The sequence below is a fragment of the Leptosomus discolor genome, chromosome 3, assembly GCF_034619465.1.
Source record: "Leptosomus discolor isolate bLepDis1 chromosome 3, bLepDis1.hap2, whole genome shotgun sequence".
NCBI lineage: Eukaryota > Metazoa > Chordata > Aves > Leptosomiformes > Leptosomidae > Leptosomus > Leptosomus discolor.
The window spans coordinates 39,308,959-39,325,032 of NC_141393.1; the positions used below are offsets into that span (position 1 = coordinate 39,308,959).

A 16,074-nucleotide genomic window follows, 5' to 3' on the forward strand; every position below is an offset into this window, starting at 1 on the left:
ATTCTCTCTCCTTCTTGTGCTCAGGAGGGCCATTCTCCCAAAGACAGCCAACAAAGACAATGTCAGTTAGGAGAGAGATTCCCCAGGGAATCTAGGGGGAAAAAGGAAACCAGGAATGCTGTCTAGAATTAGGGGAACTGAGAGGGGTCTGTGCCAAAAAGCACCAATATGGTCAACAGTCATCTCTGTACCTACTTAATAGCTGCCTCTAAGCACTAGCCCCATCCTCTTTTTGACCCCAAAGAAAAGCCACGATAACACATTCATTTTCTAGGTTCTTTGTTATTATTTTCAAGAGCAAGGCAGTCATTTGAGCTCTTAAATTCGAGTACTGAAAACTGGTGGTTGTAGAACAGCAGCACCTTTCATTTGTCCTTCACATGAGTTAGAAACGTGATAATTACAAAAGGGATGGGGCTGAGTGGAGCTTGTTGCTGGTCTAAGAGATGAGAAGGTTGAGTTCTGGCTCTACTCCCTTCGCTGGACATGGGCAGGAGATTTGTCAAAGGGGAATAGCAAACCCAGCCAAAATAGAGAGGAGGCTGCTGGGCTAACATAGGTGGGGGAAGAGATAAAAAGCTAAAACAGTTCCAGAGAAGGAACATCACAGTATGGTACCCCCCTGCCCGTATGCATGCTGTCATGCCCGAGTGAGCCAGCAGTTCTCCATAGATCGAGGAGCATGAGGGCTCTGGGAGGACAATCCAGTTTATTCCCTGCACTCCTCAGTTCAGCATTGGGGTTCACAGTCCTTTTGCCGAGCAACTGTAGTGGCAACCCTTGGAAAAGGGACTGAAGCTTCCCCTCCTTAGTAGAAAGGGTCTTCCCTCCCCTGTGTTGTCCACTGGAGAAGAAAGAAACCAACGTGTGCGAATGGGTGTGAGAAAGAAATAGTACGAGAGAGGGGGATGTTATTTGAGGGCACACTGGGCACAGTTTAGACCCGGGTATGTCTACAGGTTCTTGATGTGCCTGAGGCTGAGGGGGCTGCAGAGGTGGAGGGGGACTCCTCATCCGTTGTGTCCTCCTGCTCCTCCTTGTGGAGGCCGAGGCTGATGTGGCTCTGCAGGGCTGCTGGGGTCAGCCACTCCTTGGGGAGGCAGCTCTGGAGGAAGGGGATGCAGGAGCTGAAGTAGGCCAGGCGGTTCACCCAGCGGGGGATCTCTTTCCCACATAGTATCTGTGGAGCAAACCGAAAAGGAGCATGGTTAATAGTACCAGAACACATGAATGGTGGCAATGTCATCCCCACCTGCTGCACCACCTCAGCAGGGTGAATTCCCTGTTGCTCAGAAGAGAGCTGATTGAAATGTAGGGAGCATCTTCTGCAGTCAGAAACAGCTCTAAATGCAAATGACTACACAACTGCTCAACATGCACAGAGAGCCCTGCCAGCCATAGCCCTTGTCAGCATCATAGCAGAGACCAGGGAAAACAGCCACTCTGTTCTCCAGGCAGTCCATGGGTAAAAGGACAGGCCTGCTGGTGTTTCTCAACCAAGACAATGACACTCATTTTCCAAGTAGCTCAAAAATTTTGGAAAAGCTGTTGCTGGCCAGACCTTGAGGAGCCCAGAAGCTGAGCCTGATTAGGTAGATGGAGATGCCTGAGAAGCTGTTCTTGTGGCTCACTGTTCTTCCTTGGGCTGACACACCGGGTCAGTCAAATTACAGTATCTGGGGATCCTTTTCCTATCCTAGCACATCACCCTTTAATTTCTCCTCAAGCAACAAACAGAAAAATACTAGCATCTCACTGGGCCTATGTTTCATCATAGATGCTCCTGGCACTGATTTGGGTTACACTCTGCTAGCACAGATATTGTTTTCCAAGGTCATCTCATATTCAGCACAATGAAACAACCTGCTGCATACGGCAGCTTCTTTATGCTGTAGAATTTGACCTCCATACATACAGGTGCCAGATTTTAGTAGCTGTATCTGGCTTAGGCCACACAGTTTCCCTTTGCATTTTGTTATTTCCCTTACCAGGCACAGAAGATGCACATGGAACTCATCAGCTGGGGTGCCTCAAGAGCCTGTGTTTAATAAATATACTACCTGTGTGGCCCTACACCAGTATAGTAGAGCCTGAAGTCTGTGGCAGGTACAATAGTCATAATACCCAAATTCTCCTTCCTTCCCCATGCTGACTCCCATCGAGCAAGATGAACAAGGAGAAAACTCCACCCTGCAGACCTTGTCCCACAATTTACATGGATTATTGGTTCCAGGGCTGTCCATACTGCACCTTCTGCCAATACTAAATTCCTCTGTTCTTCCTCCTACTCTCTCACCATCTAAAACTACACTTACACATTTAATTACTGCAAAAACTAGGAGGGTGTTTGTCTGGAATCCACTAAGGCGATTATTTGGCGTGATGTCTGTTTTGACAATGGAAATGCAGTGCTTATAAGTTTCAAGAGATTTTCAGGGAGCGCGACTGGAGCAGTTGCTAGAGGATGGGCCATGCCGCATTATAGTTGTTATGGCTGATGACCAGCTGGTCCTCAATGTGTATGGCCTGGGCAGAATGATCTAAGCCCCACTCCAACAGTCATCTTGAGGATAAGGGAATTAGCTTGCTCCAACAGCGTGGAGTTTCCAATGAGGTGTGGAGAAGGCGGCAAACCTGTGACCATGCTAATTTGACTAGAGAACTCACTTTATTTTGATGTGCATTATTTAAAAATCAATGTGTGAAACTGAAGACATTATCATTAGGTATTAGAGAATGAGCAGAGCCATTTAGCTGCTAAAATTACTTGCGGGTATAGACTGTTCTTTACCTAACACACCCAGAGGACTTTTATTTCAGTTCTTGCTAGTGCCGCATTGTACTTAACCTCAGATACAGCTATATGAATCTGTATTTTTGAAATTTTTAATCTGGGGACAATTACTTTATTAGCAATTCTTTATCTCCATCCAGATCCCTGGTTTCCATGGCTAGAGTTATTGTCTGAGCCTATAAGCAGATGACCTCTCCATCTCCATTTAAGACTCATTCATAGAAAAATTGCTGATCCATCTGATTTTCTCACCATACATATCTGATCATTTTCACAAGAATACTGCTGAATTTTTAAATTGTATTTGATATGTTCTACTCAAACATTGAACCTGAGCCAAAGCCAAAAAATGCAGCACAATTGCCTCTAGATTTTGTAGTGTTTCTCTTTCTTCCTTTCCAGGAACTGAAGCAGAAGTATAGAAAGTGACTCAGTTTAGGCTCCTTGTGATGTGTGTGTGAGTTTAGTTCTCAAGCATTTGTTAAGTCTTAATAAAGACTTCCTCCCAGATATTAATAGGAAAACAAAATCAGGGTATGATTCTTCAGAAAATTACCTGAAACAACAGAACAGCACAAGGTAAAAATGCCTGAAATGGAAATACTGTTTCTAAGAGTTGGCTTTCTTTTCTATGCAGATCCCCAGCAACTGAAATAGCACTTCCCAATGTGGAAGCAATGCTGAGATCTTTGCCTTTTGTTTATGGGAGCTTCTTCACCCATGAATGAATCAGTGAGGCAAGGAACAGCCAGAAAAAGAACGGAGATGTGTGGGTAGCAGGCCATCCACCAACAAAGGGCAGTTTTCTGAGCTTAAGGATAATGATGAAGTCAAAGCAGTTTCCCTTTCCTCAGTCATGCTTGTCTTCGACTCTTGTCAGTGAAGCCTCGTTACTATTCCACAGCAAAATGCAAAGCTCAACAGGAGCAAAAGAGCAACAGCAGGGAATGCCACTAACACTACAGCCTGCTCCTGTGTTTTTCACTCCTTGCCATAAAGTGTATTATGCTGGAGCATCCAGTAGTACTTAGCTAATGGAGAAACATCAAATAAACCTGACTGCAATGAGATTAAGCCAACTGAGTTTAAATAAAACAGCACAAGCAAGATGAAGTGGGTGTTTTCCCGTTGCATACGAAGCCACAGAAAAATCTACCTACTGCAGCTCTTCAGGGCAATTCTCAGCTGAAAACCACACACTGGAATGATAAACTCACAGAACCCTGTTACCATCCATTGTTTCCACCAGGAGAACTCTTCTTTGTATGTTTTTAGAGTTTAAGATTTTACAGGGTTTTTTTTCTTCCTTGCCAAACAAGTGAGGTTTTCTCTTTTGAAGGGGGTAAACTTCTCTGTGATGGGTCACTTACTTGTCCTCTCAGAGCTAGTAAATAAATAATAAACCGTTTTGGTCAGAAATTGCTGGCCCTGACCATCATACCAAATTGTCCTGCTACCATCCCTTCAGGAAACTTAACATACCTGTAGTGGAGCCTGAGCTTGACATTGGACAAGAAAGTAGCTGAGCCTTTTGATATGTAGCTGACTGGAGAAGGAACTTTAAAGAAACAGTCACAGAAGGGTTAAGCCTATGTGAGATATAAGCCTGAGATATAAGCTCAGGGGCTAGTTATAGCTTATCTGAGGCAGAAAAGCACTTGGGATGCGAAAGCCTGTGGAGTACATGAGAGGCTGGACTGCTGGCAGCAATGCCTGGAACATCTTAGCCCATGTAGGGCTTCCCTAAGCTTTGCAAAACTCCTGTGAACAGTGTCCAGCTATCATTGTCGAGCATAGCGCTTCCTCATCCTTTTATTGCTATCAGTCCCTGAAGATGTGAGTTATTCTCACCCTACAGAGGAAGTTAGTCCCTGTCACAGACTGAAATCTAACATTTGGGATAGCGAGCAAAGCTTCTGATTGCCCACCCAGAGATGAGTCTCCCTTTCACACAGAAACTCTGGTGAAGGCTGCATGTACTTGCAGCTTCCACTGAGCGGCACCTCGTGATAGAAAGCCAAGTCTCCCAGAGCTGCAGCTTCTACTGGGGACTCTGTGTAAGAACTGTGAATGACCCAGCTAGCATCTGCAGAGTCAAGTGGAAACAGCAGTTCAGACATCTGTGGCTGAAGCCAAACATGCGGGAGAAATGAGACCTGACAGTTTGGGTGCTATTTCTAGGCAACTGTCAAATCCACACCAGGAGTTCAACTCATCAAGAAACAAGTAATTTGGGATATAAAAAGATCCTCTGAGCATCTTAGGCTGTGTCATTTTGCACTGAACAGTCACTGGTTAAAATGTACAAACTGCCCTGGGAGCAAGGACTGCACCTCATTACTCTTCCTTCCCCTAAGTGCCCTAAGAACTGGGCATCGTTGCTCAGCAAGGCCTTAACACTTCCCAGTAAAGCTTTACTATGGGCAGGGGAACAGCCTAACAGCTGGGAAACATGGGTTTAAATGCCACCCGACAATGGAAAAGGCTGAGTCTCCTGCCTTCTAGAGGACAATGCTATTAATGTGCTGCATTTTGTGAGGACTTTGGGTCTATGGGGATATGCTAGACGTTATCTGAGGCAGTCTGATAGGCTGAGGCCCTCCCGAAATAAAGTGAAGGGCTGGTTAGCTGTAGATGCTAAGAGAAAGCTCTTGAATGCAATATATACTGCGCTGCGGTGGATGATGCAATTGGGGCAAGTCAGGCCATGTACAGAAGTGTAACTCAAGGCACTTAGGAATTTTTTTTTAAGTGAGCCTTCCCAAAGGTACCATGCAGTGCTCCGATCCATGCAAATCGAGATGAGCAGAGGCAACATTACATTCCTCAAACAATACATGCTAATTACTTCAATGCTTGTCTTCAGACTGAGGCTCCAAGAGTTCAGCACCGAACATCTGCTGAACCACCTGCTGCCACTTCCACTTAGCAGCCTTGCTAAAAATGAGGTGGCGTGCACACGGGGCATGTATCCATTTGAGCTACTGTACATTATTCCCCTTGGTATGCCTTAGAGAATGCAAAGGGCTTTCATTGGCGCCTGAAGAGTCTAACACACCCCAGAGCACTTTAAGAGCAAAGCCTTTAGAGCCCAAGGGGAATCTTTCCAGTGTTTGCATGAGTTGGCTTCTACGAGGCCTAGACAATATAGCATAGATGATGCTTATGAGAATTTCAGGACGAGGCCATTAGATACAAATCAGCACATCTGCCCAGGCAAGGCTTGCAGGCTGTACTAGGGTATCCTAAAACCATATGTAGAAAGAGAAGCATGGTGATACGATGCAATCAGTACTTGGACTCATCTGGAATAAACCATTAACCCAACACACAGCGACATCTTTTTTAGCGCCTTGCAAAAACTAAACTGGTAGTATAACTGCCCGGTGCTGGCAGAGATAAGGGAGTGTGAGTGCGTCAGTGAGGAACATACCTCCAGCTCTGCACTCCTGATGAGCTGCTGCACATAGTGTATACACTGGAAATAACATTCCTGGAAGAGAACGGACATACAGCCTTCGCAACACACCTGAAAGTACAGTTTCACCTGGGCAGAGTTGGCATGCTAGGATCAATTGTTTGAAAAAGATTTATCGTATAGTTACTGTGTAAAAATGACAGTTTCTACTCTAGGGAATATAACTAGCCTGTGGGGATCAACAGAATGGATGAGGGGGGCTGCTACACTGGGCCGTGAAGCTGCACACAGGATGCATTCAGCAGAGCCAGGAATGGCCTGTGTCTTGCAGGGGAAAGGGTACAGCTGAGAAATTGCAGATGAGGCTGAATGAGCTCAGTAATGAGGCTGCGCTCTGGGATGTAGCACCCCCAGGCAAAGGCAGGAAGGGAAAAAACTTTTAAATTAATTTAAGCAACTGTCTAAAGTGTCCCCATTCTCCTATGCAATCCCTTTTTGTTCTGCAGCAGGTAGGGCACTGCCATTCCTACGGGTCCTCTCCTGTGGAGAGGCAAATGTCCAGACAGGCATTTCTGCCATGTAAAGCAGAAACAGCATCTGCACCATCTCCCAGAGACCAGCCAGGAGTGAGGAAAAGGGAAAGCACTGGAAGGAGGGACTAATACCCACAGTCTTGCTCCCCTTGTGATGCTAGTGGGAACATGCCAGTCACCTCTGTGGGCCTGTGGCAGAAGGACAGAGCTGCCTCTATGCAGGAGTCTGGATGCAGAGAGATACCAAGAACAGAGATGATGGAGTAGATAGATAGCTCTGGGTCAAATGTTACAGCTGACTTATAGCACCTCAGCTCTCGCAGCCCTCTTTCAGCTTCACTGGCCAGGCCACTGGTGGAGAGGCATGGTGGCTGCAAATGTGACATCTTGATGAGCCACATGGAGAGCTGAATTCTGAGTGGCATCACTGATTAGTTATGTACCAACATTGGAGTATGGCAATACCCTCTTTGAGCGGGAAGTTCCTTGTAACCAGCACTTTTATGTACAGCCAGCAGCTGCAGGATGACAAGGCAGGCAGCAAGTGGGCCTCATAATTGATGACCGTATGGGGAATACTAAGTATAATTAAGTCTGGGCTTGTTAGTGACATTTAAAATAATGACTCTCCCACCAAATGAACAAGCAACTGCAATTCATTCACATTATCATGATGGTGTGAAGAAGAACTGCCTTCTAGGAGGTGCTGTTTCGAGATCAGTGGCTGAGAACAGCTGTTGCCTAATAGGGCCATCCTTTCCAGTGTTGTGGACACACTGAACGTGACAAGGCCAACCCATATGTATAGAAGGATGGACATCAAGGGCATCTATTTTTCCTGAATAGCTAACCAAGAAAATCCTGTGTTTCAGTCTCAAGCCTTGTTTCCTAACATTAGCGAGCAGCAGGTTACTGCGGATGGAGATACAACGAGAAGAAAGAATACAGGAACTCATAGGAACAGGGAGAGACCTTCTGTCTGGCAGTGTTGGCAGGCCTCCTAAGCAAAAGGTTCCAGTCTCTAAAGCCTATCAACACACTTAGACAGTTCATTTACACTCCTTACACTTCTCATTTATCAACAAGCAGCTGGCGAAAAGGACAGGGTTTTTCTTTGCCAGCTTCATTCGTGGAAAGGAGTCCTCTGTTCTCAAGCACTTGCACACACCGAGGTTCAAAGGCTCCATGACGGTGCAATTCCCAGATAGTACAAACTAACTTAGCTCTAAGGTACTATGCTTATTTATAACAGGTAAGAACATGAGGATTTTGGTTTGGGAAGACAGATGCAAAAAACAGATGCAATAAAATAGATAGTGCAAAACACCCACATTTACACCAGCCCCAACGAGCTTGAGACAGGGGATTTTTTTTTTTTCCAGATTCGCTCTTAAAATATCCTCATATTTAATCTTTTTGGCTAGATGGATTACTTTAAAGGGAAAACCTGAAAAAACTGCAGAGGCACATATAGCAAAATCAGACCGGTAAAAAAAAAATTAACAAATCATGTGCTAAAAACACCCTGGGGCGGGGCATAATTTCTGTTTCAAATTACTTGCCAGCTCATACTATTCCTCTGCATGTGTAGACAGATAGCAAAAATAGGATGGCCTGAGAGAGCTGAAAAAGATCCATGTAAGAGTTATTCCACTAATTGTTTTTGCTGGGCTGTAAGACTCATGCTGGATAGCAAGGCTAGAAAGGTTAATAACGGAAAAAGACATTTATATTTTTCTAGCAGCCTTTATTCTAAGGACTTCCCAAATATTTCATAAATTTTAACTAATATACAAACTACACCCAGAAATCTCATTTTGCCACTGCAGAGAAGCCACATGTGGCAGAGAAGCCACATCTGGAATGCAATATAGCAGTTTATTAACCACGTGCACTCAAAATTGTGCATACTTACAGGCAGAAACAAGAGAAAAATGACATCCACTTGAAACCATGAGGATAATTTATGGGTGAAGGATGTCTTAATTAATAAGCTGCTTCTAAATGTATGTAGCGGTTAAAAACCAGAAACAAAACACAGCATGCTCCCCATAGAGCTAACAACATTCAAAGGTTGCTGCAATGAAGCAAGTCTTTCCATCAGCTTCAGTGAGGACTGACTCAGGCACCGGGAAATAAAGCTTTCCTAACGTTCTTTCTGTGGTGGTTTGTTTGTTCATTTCCTTTTCTCCTTTCTGTCTGTTGGGAGCATTGTGTCCCCTGCCGTTAACAGAATCACACGTAGGCTTTTATACAACAAAGCATCTACCTCCTCCTCTACAACAGAGGCAACTGAAAAGTGATTGTTCATTAAGTAAAACATGGATATTGCTTGTCTACTTAGGATCTGCTGAAGACTGGTTTATAAAAGCTTCTGCCACTTTTGACTGTGACTCAAATGCCACCCTAAGCTCTCTTCTCTGGTATTTAATCCTTTCTGTCTGATAGCTTTCAGGCTAAGGAGAGCTTCCTAGTTTTTAATAACATTACGATGAGAACTCACATGTACCTGGGGATGGACCTGAAAAGCTTTAGGCTTGAATTATTCATGGATGATTAGAAAACTGCCCTCATTTGGTCCTTGACTCAGCAAACTTGCTTTTTTTCAGTGAATTTACTGAAAGTCAAGCTCCTCTAAGGGAAGCAGGATTCTGATGTAAGTTTGTTATATGTTGTCAGCTTTGCCTTGACTGAAAAAGGACAGGTGAATAGCCAGAGAGAAAAGACTACGCACTGGCTCCCATCTCCTGTCACTTTAGCACAGCTCCACACCCTCTACCAGTAAAGTAAGATCCCTCTGTTCTACTAAAGCTCCAACCACATTGACAAAGGACAACCAAGACAACCATACCATCAGAGAAGTATAAGTCAGGCATAACTCTAATCACAGAGATGTCTTACACTGCACTTCAGTTATGAGATGTGTACTTCCTGCTATCACATTGATACACAATGACAAAGCCTCTCTCTGCTACTATCGATAGGACAGATCTTTATGAATAATATGAAGAAAAGGGGAAAGAAGCCCTAGCATCCAGCCTAGATGTGATCCACATGCCAGCAAGCCTGATTGCACCAAGATCATCCCCTGACTCCCAAGGAACTTCAGGTTGTGTGGCTTCACCATCCAATCTGGTATACAGGTTTAATATCATCACTGTGGTGTCAGCATCAATAGCAGGCATGCTAGATGCCTACTTCAGTCCTCTGTAACTATGAGGTTTCAGGATTCACTGTGCAGACTCCATCTGTTAATCTTCAAGGTATTTCGTATGGGAGATCATCCTTTTAGGCTGATTTGAGGGAGTCCCACTGACTTCAGGAAACTGGGAGCTATTTACCTCCCAGGTTGAGCATTGCAGTGCTGCAGCTCAAAGACACTGGCTGCAAAGCATTTGATGGCAACAGGGTCCATAATCTCTGCCCTGTAGGAGCCAGCCTCATCTAGGATGCTAAAGAATTTTCAAAGGCTGACCTAAGCACCCTTAGGTGCTTAGAAGACTCTCTTCCCCTCCTGTGGCAACAAAGAATGGGCTGAGCTCACTTTATTAACCCCCAGGGCTGTTTTTCAAGGCCCTTTCAGCCCATGAACAAGACCCCCGGTTCCCCAAAATATTATTCTCTCTCTAGAAATTTCTGCAAATCCTACAACTTCAAAATGAGCATCTAACACCACAAGCACATTAATTATAATTTAGGCCTCTCTCTTCTCCTGGTGAATTGTGTTATCTCTCTATTTATGTAAATAATTAAAGTAGGACAGTTTCTACAGGAGAGGCTGAGGGAATCCCTGCTCCAGAACATCTTGTGGCTGATATTCAGGAGAATTTTCACTGAAATGTAGGAGAAAAGGTAAATAAATCTTTAGTCCAACTTGCTCTCCCACACCCCAGCAAGCTTCTCTCTATCCAGTAAGCTCTCAGTTACTTGAGGATGAGTATGTCTCACCAGCTAGTTCTGCTTGAACTCACAAAACATCCTAGCAAAAGTTTTAATAAAACTGTCAGATACCTCTAAAAGGCTCTGCTTTTGATGACCTGGTTTACTCTGAAAATCCTAGTTCAGCTCTAATAATTAGTTAAAATTTTAGCTATTTACCCAGATGACATCTCTGAGCACCGTCCCCTGTATCCAATCCTTTGGATCAAGAAATGATGAGCAATAAGGAAACAGATTCTTTAATATTTAAAGGAATAAAGGGGTGAAAAGGATCAATGGGTAAAAAAGGAAGCTGGATAATGAGATACCAATCTGTTTTCCTAAAGGGTTTTTAATCCCTCAAATCCAAGTGACCTTAAAGAGCCTTTTGAAGAATGATCATATGTGGATGTGAACCACGTGCACTAACTTCAGAGTTGGTTCTAGTCTTTTTTAATAGATTTCTCTGAGTATAAGAGAAAGTAATGATAATTTAGGAAGCAAATAGGGATGTTTAACTGTGCTTCACTATCCCTCAGTCATGTGGCTTTCATGGACTCTGTGGGAATTCATGCTAGATCACTCAGGTGTTTCTGAGCCTTAAAAAAAGAATATAGAAGTGTGGTAGTTTTAAAGCAGCTGCAAGACACATAAATAGCTCCAGGCTGTGAAACTGCTACAAAATATAGAGGGTTTTTGACCTTTTCTGGTACTTAAGATAAATTACACATGCAAATCAGAAAGAAATCATTCCCTTTCAAGAAAAGGGAGAAAAGATATGATAAAAGAATAAAACCTTCTGTCACTGCTGTCCTCAAGGTGAAGTTCCAACATCAACAATTTTTGAGGTGAATCAAATCAGTGCCTCTCAATTAATTTCCTCATTATGAGCATCAGCTTCATATCTTATCAAAAGGACTTATAAGACTCACTGACTTTATTGCTGTTCCACCACTGGTAAGGCTGTTGGGGAATAAAAGGGGCTACTTTCCCTGGTGCTCAGGAGCCACACTTCTTTGATAATTATGTGTCCTATAGTAAGGTGCTAAAGAGTTTACTTAAATAGGGATCATTCCAGTTGCTGCAGGGAGGAGGAGTGGTTTCCTTGAGTCATTCCACTTATCTTCCAGTTCTGGTGCTGATTCAAAGGTGTTTTTCTCCCTTCCCAAGGTGGTTTGCCCTTTTCCGAGACATGCTGTAGCAACTGTCATCACTCTAGTGAGAGCACAGCTCCATAGCTTATCTTAGACAGGAAACTTCAGAAGCATGGAAAATTGCTGGTGGGAAGTCAAATGAGTCATCTTCTGTTTGTGAATGGGCTAAGAAGCAAAAGTTTTTTCAGAGTCTTTAAGCTGCAATGACATGGTATGATTGCTACACTCAATACTGAGGAATATCACCAGGCTGAAGAAGAACCTGGAAGCAGAAAACCTTCATCCTCCCTCTGATCCTGTAGCTACTGCTATCTTCGCAAAAGGTAATGTCCTCATGTTGCAGAAATCACCAGATTTAGGATGTTAGAAGTGTGTGTGTTTTGAGACTCGTAACTATAGAAACCTCACTAAGTGGTTACAGTTTAAAAGCTAGAGAAACTTGAAACCTACTATGCACCAGTGATACTGCTTGGAAATCCCCTTACTTTTCCCATTTTGATTTGAATATCAAGAATTCTAATTAGTGGATACTAGTAGGAGAGACTAATGATTATTTTGGGAAAATAAGTCTCAAATGGAATAAATGATCAAATATAAAATAAAATTTGTATTGCCAATGCTGCTAGGATATCCCTGTAAAGTCCCAGACCTAAGATATTTATTATCCAATATTAAGAAACAAGGATAGTGTGTCATTGTCCAAAATGTCTGCTAGATAGGATTTATTATGGTACTCATTGTGTATAATCTTTGAATCGTGACCAAAGTAGGTATGAGCTAAGAGCCTACGAGCCAAGGACATGTTCCTTGACCAAACATGGTCAATTCGAGGAGTGGTCGAGATCTCCGCCTCATGGACCACATACCCAAATTATACCACCTACTGAAAAAGGAACAATAGAAGACTACAACTGAGGCTGCATGCTAATTTGCATCAGAAGCAAGAAAAGAACCAATTATCAAGAGAATGATAATGAATATGCATCGTATAGACTGAATATGTATGAATTTAATATATAAATATTTGTTGATTGCAATGTGCAGGTGGACATCTTCGGGAAGGATCCTGTGTCCCCGGTGTACACGGTGCGCATCGTTAATAAAGGATGTCTCTACTTATCTAACTTCGTGTAGATAAGTTTTTCTAACCACTGCAGATTTGCAGCATTCAGGCATGTACACTCACCATACGCCTACGCACCAGCAGGGCCCATATTCTTATATGCCCATGGCAGTCAACCTTTCAGCCTTTCTCCTTTACACATACTTGGGGGTACAAGCTGTGCCAAGTTTGCTTTTGCCTTGTATCTGCCTTCCACAAGCCCAAATTGTATTGTGGATGTGCAGGGCAATCACGAGCCATGCCCTCTCATTGAAAAAAGCCCTTGACAGCAATTTCAGTTACCTGTGTCTGCATGCACCTACATTTATCTATGCCCAAAGAAGAGTCTTGGTGACAAAGAGTGTGTAACTGCATGTCTTTCTTGGCACCTCTTGGCATACTTCCTTGTTGCCTGCTGCTGCAGTGACAAGTGCTTCTGCAAAGCATTGGCATGGCTGGGACCTCAAACCTGCAGGTCCTTGCAGGGGAACTTATAGCCCAAGAATTAATCTGAGTTTAGCTTTTTCCTGAAAGCACAAATCTAGTCCTCTGCTGTCTGCTTTACAACAACTTGTAACTTCTGTCCTGTTGCTATCTCACATTTCCTTGTTCTGAAAAAACAGGAAATTCAACAAATCACATTATGGAAAGAACTAATTATTTTAGCTTTTCTTTTTGTTTTGAAAGGTTTTTCTAATGTTCAAAAGCCAGTATTTTTTCCATCTGGCAGAGTTTAAATAGCCTCTTTCATCAGCCAGGACAACTCATAAGGAATATAAATATTTTGCAATTCCTTGAAGGGCCATTTGAACATATTGCTGTAAGTGTACATGGGGGATTGTTAGGAACATAGTGACTTAACAACAGATGATCAAACAGAAGGGCTTTACCCAATATTGACATGATCCTAACTTAATTCCCCACACACGTATAACCTCATCAGAATGCTAGAATCCCTGCTGTGGGCCAGCAGCATTACACGCCTGGAGTACCGACACGCAGAAAGGCACAGAACAGGATGGGAAGTTTGGGCTCTGCTGCCAATGGCCTGACTGATTTTTCTTTGCAAAAAAAAATTGCAAGCACAGGAAGTCCCCCAAAAGGATTGCCCATCCTCCTGGACAGTTTCTTCAGAGAGTGCAGTACCTATGCTATTTGATTTTGGGGACTGTCAACGTAAGCAACATAAAAGGAATAAGCTTGTAGGCAAATTGCTAATCGCAGTTTGATGAACCTCTTCATTTTAACCCATAAGAAATGTGCTTAAGTGCTTTATAAATATAGGTACCACAGGACCACGTTGCAGGAGTCAGCGTGGCTGAGGCAACCCTAACTAGATTTTCACCGCTTAGATCAAACTCCCCTCACCTTCCCACACTGATACAGATGGTGAGGGTAAAGGGAGATCGTGAAGGGCTATTCAATGCTGTGTGTACCAGCAACCTTAAGGGCAAATGCATAGGGAGCACATCCGATTTCTTACTCATGACTATCCACTAGGAAATTCTGCCCTGCTTTACATCAGAACTTCCTGCAAAACTAATTAAGATGGTGAGCAGCACTTACTAGGCAGAAACTTGTGCTCTCTGATAGTTCTTCACTTCTCAAATAACCCAAAGTTCCCTGATGAAGAAGAATTTCTCAGGAAATTCTCAGGGAGAGACTCCTGATCATGCAGCTTGTTCACTGAATCACTTACTGAGATGGCTGCCATGAAATGGCATTGGAGAAAATGAAGTTTGAACTGCTGCTGCTGAAACTGGGCATTCTCTGTTTTCTTTCCACAGGAGCTGCTTTGTGAGTAGAGCCAGTCATGGCTTTTTAATCCAGTAGCTGCTCATTGGAAGTCCATAGGGAACTGGCAAAGTGGGGAGAGATCTAAGTCTTGAGAAAGTATGAATATGCTTGACAGTCTACAGTAGGGAGTAAGGAAACTTCAGAGCTAAGTGCCAATGAGGAAGTAGCAAAGCCCCTTGCAGCTTACAAGTGAATGTAGGCAGGAAGATCAGAAGACTCAGAAGAGATGCATGGCATTGTATGGTGAGGCTCAATGACACAGCAGCATGCAATTAGGCTGCCATTGCACTGCAAAGTGAGTTTTTCCAGAGGCAGATAGCAGGTCAAAGGCATGCCCAGTGGTTAAGTAGAGCTTATCTGCCTGTGCGGGACTTGCTACAGTCCAGGGATTTTTCAAGATGCATGGCCAAATGGCAGAGTCATGGTCATAGGTCTGGATATGCCCATAACCATTAGCAGTCAGCCTGCATATAACTGTTGACAGTAACAGTTAACAATTATCATGGTGGGACCTGAAGCATCATTGTATTAACAGGAGTTTGCCAGAAAAATCATTCATAAACAGATGTAAATGGAAGATTTCTGGATGGATGTTCTATCTGTTGAGAAAACATTGGTAAAGGACAAGAAAACAAAAATTTGAAAATAAAGCCCGACTCCTTTGGCTTAAGCAGTCCTTCTGAGGATGGGAAACCTGGCTTCTAGGTCCTGGCAATTGGACATACAACCACTGCCTCACAGCACGGTCTTGAGAAAGCTGATCCGGGAGGGAAAGCCAGCCTTATTCCTCCTTCCCATTCCCTCTGCAGAATCGTGACCTCAGCCAGCAGGACATGTGGCTGCATCTGCCCTCAGTCCATATGACCAGATGGCATTGTCCCAGAGCACGGCCCAGCCACTAGGACAACATCTGTATGGATGCTAATTAGCAAGCCCACAGCCAGATGAGGAAATTAAGACAGCCAAACACAGCTACCTAGCACGTGGCCGTACGGCCAAATCTCAGGGCCTGCCAGACAGATTTGTGTAAACACCCATTAACTCATGCACCACCACACGGCTGTAAAGCTCTAGCTCTGGTTTTGCATGTGATACAAAACGATAAAGCTATAAACCAGCTAATTAACCTTGGCAGATAAGAGAGCTGTCACCAAAAGACTTCAGAGCCCTTTTTGAAGGAAGGAAATAACCCAGCATACAAGGGGGGATACTTAGGCACAGAGCAAGGATGTGACTTGCCTGGCATTACCCAGGAGGCTCAGAACAACCATCTCCTGAACTCACCATGCTGCTTATGCCCATGAGTAGAAAGGTCTAAAGGGCTGTAGGGAGCAGAGCTGGCCATTCCCTCTTTCATG

General features: G+C 43.7%; 1 protein-coding gene across 1 annotated transcript in view; it reads right to left on the bottom strand.

Annotated features, from left to right (window-relative positions):
- Positions 1-937: 937 nt before the first annotated feature.
- The window catches only part of LOC104352587 (deubiquitinase DESI2), a 56,591-nt gene continuing 41,454 nt past the window's right edge, over positions 938-16,074 (bottom strand). Inside the window, exon 5 of the mRNA XM_009958965.2 lies at positions 938-1,180. Within this exon, the coding sequence (XP_009957267.1) occupies positions 938-1,180 (243 nt within the window). The remainder of the gene's footprint in view (positions 1,181-16,074) is intronic.